This window comes from Galeopterus variegatus, unplaced genomic scaffold (genome assembly GCF_000696425.1).
Source record: "Galeopterus variegatus unplaced genomic scaffold, G_variegatus-3.0.2 Scaffold27, whole genome shotgun sequence".
NCBI lineage: Eukaryota > Metazoa > Chordata > Mammalia > Dermoptera > Cynocephalidae > Galeopterus > Galeopterus variegatus.
In genome coordinates, this window is record NW_007726138.1 from 1,003,082 (window position 1) to 1,009,238 (window position 6,157).

The 6,157-nt window shown below is 34.5% G+C and overlaps 1 protein-coding gene across 3 annotated transcripts in view; it reads right to left on the bottom strand.

The window, feature by feature from the left end:
• Positions 1-6,157, bottom strand: part of DOCK4 (dedicator of cytokinesis 4) — a 444,210-nt gene that overhangs the window by 191,928 nt on the left and 246,125 nt on the right. For all 3 annotated transcript variants that reach the window (XM_008569607.1, XM_008569604.1, XM_008569598.1), the window contains exons 9-10: positions 3,471-3,552; positions 2,991-3,051 (exon numbers count right to left, since the gene is read on the bottom strand). In XM_008569607.1, the coding sequence (XP_008567829.1) occupies positions 2,991-3,051; positions 3,471-3,552 (143 nt within the window). The remainder of the gene's footprint in view (positions 1-2,990; positions 3,052-3,470; positions 3,553-6,157) is intronic.

Consider the following 6,157-nt stretch of genomic DNA (forward strand, 5'->3'; position numbering starts at 1 on the left):
AAATAAGCCAGTTGCTTTTTAAATGCACAAAATGTAAGAATTTAAAATATCAGGTTTTCATGACCTGATGCTAAATTTCAATCTACAACATTTTAATACAAACATTGCTCCCACTTTCTGCAGCCAGTGAGGGTCAGTGTGTCCTTTTCCTACTTAAACAGGTTCAAGGGACATTCTATAAAAAGTAAGAAGTATCTGTCCCTGATAGACAACAATCTTCCACTCCTTAATTTCACTGCATCAAAGGAGCTGGCAGACTAAGCCTTAACCTTCTCAGAGTGTCTTACCTTAATCTCATTTCTTTTCACTCAAAATGTTGAACAAGTAAATGTTTTTTTGAATCATCCCACAGAAGTATTCATTTGACCAAAGCTTGCCGGAAGAGGGGAGGTAATTTCTAGTTCAACATTCATTCAGATGACTTAGAGACCATAAAAATCTTAGTAAAAAATATAATCACTAATCAAATGCCATGTGTTGGAGAGGCAGCCCTGTGATGGGTAATATTACTGAGGTAGCTTCCTTGGCAATAACGCTATAAGTGAAGACCACGGGCTAGAAGGGCATTTACTCACTCTGCTACAAGTTTTTCTACCACCTCAAACATGTAGATACTTTCTAAAAAGTGCTGAAAGTGAAATAGTTTACTTTTTCTCTAAATGCTGTAGGAGCTTACATTAAAATCTTAGCAATGTTTACATGAAGATATCTAAAACTACATTTTATCTTAACAATGGGAATGACAAATTTAAATTTTAAACAAACAAACACAGAATTACATAATAAGCTGTGCCCTTGCCACCCTAGGAATAGATAGAAGCTTCATCTCACAAGTGCACAGCAGCAAGGGTTCCAAGGTTTCCAATGTTTTAGAAGATTCCTTCCAAATTTTCTCTTATATACCCATTTATAAAAAGCAAGTTAAAACAAAACCAAAACCAGTTTACATTTTCCAAAAGTTTCTATTGTCCCCCAAGTATAAAAATAGCATTTTAAAAAAACAAACAGGTTTCAGAACAGATTTTTACAAGAAAAAAAACAAATAGAAAATCTTTGTTGGAATGACAGCATGTTTTATAGTCTCTCTCAGTGCACAATGTGGTTATCAGGTGTATGAAATAAAAGCTTATAAAAACAAAGGTCACTTTGCAGGATTGCATGGTGAGATATTACTATCCTTCAGGAGTATTCTCACTCATGTAATGTAGCACAGTTGGTAAAGAGGTGGGGATGAATTCCCAATATCAGCTGGTTTGCTTTAATAGAAAAATGGTGTAGGATACCCCATTCCTCATTTTACTTCATTCCCCTGCCATAAAATGTTTTCTTTTAGAGGCATCTTATGTGTAAAAATGAGGAAACATATTCTGGGTCCATTGAGCAAATTCATCTTAGAACACCAAAGTGTGTTCTGCAAGATGCTAATAAATGCTACATTATAGAAATGTTTTTACAGTCAAACTTGAGGAAAACTATCGTTAATGGAGTTAGAGAGGCAAGAAGCACTATGAACACACCACTTCCTTGTGGGTGGCCTGTCACAGCCACAGCTGCTGCAAAAGCAGCTCGACACCACAGAAGTAGCCACAGCTACTGTGCAGGCAGTGCGCCAGACACCTGACTGCAATGACACAAGGAGAGTCACTAGTGGAGACTAGAAAAAGAAGAGGATATCTCTCTCCTCAAAGCCCACTCCTGCATAACAGAAAAAGCAACTGCTTTCCCATGTCCCTGCTTTATTTCTGATTTTAGGAATTTCTGTCTTTTTCTTTCTTGGTCAGTCTAGATAACAGTTTACAAATTTTGTTGATCTTTTTAAAGAATCACAAAAAAACAAAAAAACCCCACCAAGACTATTAAGCAGTCTACAAAGCACCACTGTTGTAAATATTTTAATCAAACATTAACTTCACATAGTTCTTTTAGGGTATAATAATCATTAAATATATTGTGTAACTTGTTAAATATGTAACTATCATTCATTTTGTTTGACAGACTTTGTTATGGGAGATTGAAATCTAAACTCATTTCTCATTATGATCTAAGTTTTTTTTAAAACAGTTTATTTCTTTTCTGCATCTCTTCTGACAGTTTTGAATTTTCTAAATCAGATAGTTAGGAACATTTTTGTCTTCAAGAGTTCATCATAATACATTTATATATTATTAAATAAAATTCAATAAAAAATAAACATAATTATAACAAAAGTTGGTTAATAACTCTCTCAAACATATTATAAAACTTTATTTGAAAGACTTTGAAAGACCTAAGTAAATGATGAGGTGCACCATGTTCATGAACTAAGATTTGATATTGTAAAGATGTCAATTCTCATAAAGCTGTGTAACTGAGCTACACAGTAGTCATTAATTACATATGGCTATTTAAATTTGAATTAATTAAAATTTAAAATTTAGTTGTTCTTCAAAAAAAAGTTAGAGAGGCATATTTATTTCTCTCTGTAAGAATTCTCAGACCCTTTAATAAGCTGATGATATCATGCAAGTGAAAAAAGCACACAATATTCAGTATTCTATAACACTTTTCTTGAAGCACTTTCTGTTAATAATTCTCTGCAGCACTCTGCACTTTGGAAAATGCCAACTGATGTAAAGCTTTCATAAACTTGTAGGAAACTCAATTCCTAAAAGTATCTTTTATGCTAACAGAAATTAGAATTTTAAAAGACAAATGCAAAATTTTTGAATCAAATATGTTTAGGAGGACCAATAAAACAAAATGAAACACAAAAAACCACTTAACAACTTATATAGAAAGAGACCAGAATCTATTTATGGTAGGTACGGAGGTTGCATGTGAGGTTGGGGAGGCCAGGGAAAACAATTCCCAAATTGTATGATTCTCGGATTCACATCTGGCTTTGACTTCTTTCTGATCCAGATAGCAAGTAAATCACAACCACATAGAGACCCCTCAGCATTTCTTCTCCCTGTTACCTGCCCCATCACACTAACAAGTGCTGTACTTACCGATTCGAATAATGTGCACGGTGATATAGATGTCCTTTCTAAGCTCGCTGCTTCCCAAATCCTACCAAAAAACAAAGCCTGCTTATTTTAGAACTCATAATCTGTGCAAAAGCATTTAAAGGGCATAGTGCATTATTTTCACAAATAATGAAGAAAGAAGAAAGACAAAGACAAACATGGACATTTTTAATGGAATTTTTATAGTAGAAACATACCATTCAAATCCTATTGTAAAAATGTCACAGCAATCAACTTTAGGTCTGTTCATGTCCAGCAATACCCAAAAGGAAAGACTACAACTGATTCAATCTCACACTCACTCATTCTTTAAACATTTTTAAAGCACATACTAAATACCAGGTCCCATGCTAAGCCCTATCACTACTATACTTTGGTAATAGTATAATAGGGTCAGTAATATAAATAAAATAAAGCACAGTTGGAAGAATCTACCCCACGGATGAAACAAGATCCACTTACCACAAAGAGAGAGCAATGTCGTTCTGGTTTATCTGGGGCTTTGGGAAGCCCGTTTCTATTTAGCCTCAAGAAAAATCTCTCGCTACAAGAGAAAAGTTCAACATTTTGAAAATTATTTAAGGATTTATCCCTTTTCTAATTACTCTTCATCCTAAGAGTTAAGCTCAATATTTATTAGGCCATGCATTTAACATCAAAATTGCTTATATAGTTTAGGAGAGTACCAAAGACAATAAACATTTGCTTCATTTCTGATAAAACTGGTAAAGCAGCAACTGCAAAAGCAGAAAACATAAGTACACACATAAACAAAAATTAACTTCTAAAGGAATAGAAAAGATATCCATATCAGTAACATCATTGTTATTATTCCAAAAAGTAGAAACGAATTCACTAAAAGAGAAAATATGACCTAACATGTTTTCTGTGTTTGTACCTAAAAAGATTTTTCATGTTTTATGTCACATCATTTAATTAACATTAAAAACATTGAGTGCTAACCATCTATTAGAAGGGTTAATATATCATAGTCTTATAGGTCTATGATCCAAAGCACAAATAGAGGGTTCAATAAATGAAACTTGAATTTTCTTTGGTCTACAAAGGAACAGAAGACCTCAAAGTCCCTACCCAACTTGCATTTGAAAATACAGGTATACATCTTCTAACAACAGGGATATGTTCTGAGAAATGCATCGTTAGACAATTTCATTGTGTGAACATCACAGAGTGTACTTACACAAGCCTAGATGGTATAGCCTACTACACACCTAGGCTATATGGAGAGCCATTATAATCTTATGGGACTGCTGTACTATATGTGGTCTGTCATTGACCAAAACGTCGTTATGCAACACATGACTGTAGAGTGCTTCTCAGATTCAATGCAAACACAAACGCCTTTTGATCATCCACTAAGTCAAGGCAATAAATACTTGTGGACACCATTTAGATCCAACATAATGTATAACACCCCTTATCTATGTTCAAAAAATAAAATAAATATCAACCCAGGAAAAATCAATCTATCAGCTACCATGAGCTTCAAGTCCTAAATGATTTCAATATCCTGAAGCGTATGATAGAATCAGAGAGCCGGCTGCCTCAGGCAGAGAACACATAACTAATATCCACAGAATGCAAAATTATCACATGGCATGGACTTGGTCAGCATAGCCTCAGCCTAGGGAACAAGCAGGGAAATGAAGTGTAGGACATTATTGAGAGGCCCAGCACCTACCAAGTCTCTGTGTTACTTGCCACTAGATCCTTGCCTTAAATAAGGGCTCTGTCATCTAAGTACAAACAAGGGGAGAAATGAGAATCATAAACAGATCTCTAAGGAAGCATATGGATTTGAATTTATGGCTGTTTTGAAACACTTTTATTCTCTTTTGTGATCTAAATCTGGATAGATATATTTAACAAATTCAACTACCTGGCTTGCCTCATCTTTTTCTTATATAATGCCTATTCCTGACCTCTTATATGAGAAAGGGCAACCAATACACATTTCTATAGAGCCATTTCCACCTCTATTATCCATGTTTTTTCCAAAGAACAGATGGCTAATAAGGCATGAATGAAGAGAATATAAACTGCTGCAAGGATCCTCAATTGAAGCTAAAGTTCCCATATGATATTATTCCAAATTGGAGGCTTGTAATGTCATTTACTATAACTCAAGGAAAAGGACTACAAGCTCTCTTCACAAAGAAAATTCACTATTATTTCAAATTTAACATGTTAAAAAAAGAAATGTGCAAATATTCATTTTGGGATAAAGGCATTATACTTTAAATAAGTGTATTATTAGGTAACACTATTTTTGAGAATTCACATTTGACAGGCATTCTGCTAAGAACTTGGTTGGGTTAACTCATTTTATCCTCACTGTGCCCTTAGGAAGTAGATATTATGATGCCCATTTTACAGATGGAAAAAACAAGAAATTGTAAATAGTTTTGCCCAAGGTCACAGAGCTGGTGTGTGTCTGAGTAGGGATTCCACCCCATGTATGAATTCAAAACCCTCACGTTTCATTTGCATTCTATAAGGTAAATTCTTTCTCTGCTCTACAGAAATATTGAGCAAATATTTCCAGAATATTAAGATAAAAGAGAAGTTACTCAGCTGCCTGGAGCTCCCAGATAGCTCAGTCAAACCTAGTCCCAGGAGTTTCGAATGACCTTCTCCATGCCATTCCTGGGCTAATAAGAATGAAAGAAGTGGGAATCTTGATTTAGCAGGTTTCACTTTCCTTAGTCTGAAATTGTTTTGATAATACATGCCCAGAAAAAATGACCTGGAAAATAAATTTTTCTACTAAACAAATACAAAACTCCAAAAAAGATTTAAGAGAAAATATTTGCAAATTATACATCTGACAAAGGATTAATATCCAGAATATACAAGGAACTTAAACAACTTTACAAGAAAAAAACAAGCAACCCAATAAAAAAATGGGCAAAAGAGCTAAGTAGGCAATTCTCTAAGGAAGATATACAAATGGCCAACAGTCATATAAAAAAATGCTCAACATCACTCAGCATCCGGGAAATGCAAATCAAAACTACACTGAGATACCATCTCACCCCAGTGAGGATGGCTAAAATCCAAAAGACTTTGAACGATAAATGCTGGCGAGGTTGCGGAGAAAAAGGAACTCTCATACATTGTTGATGGGA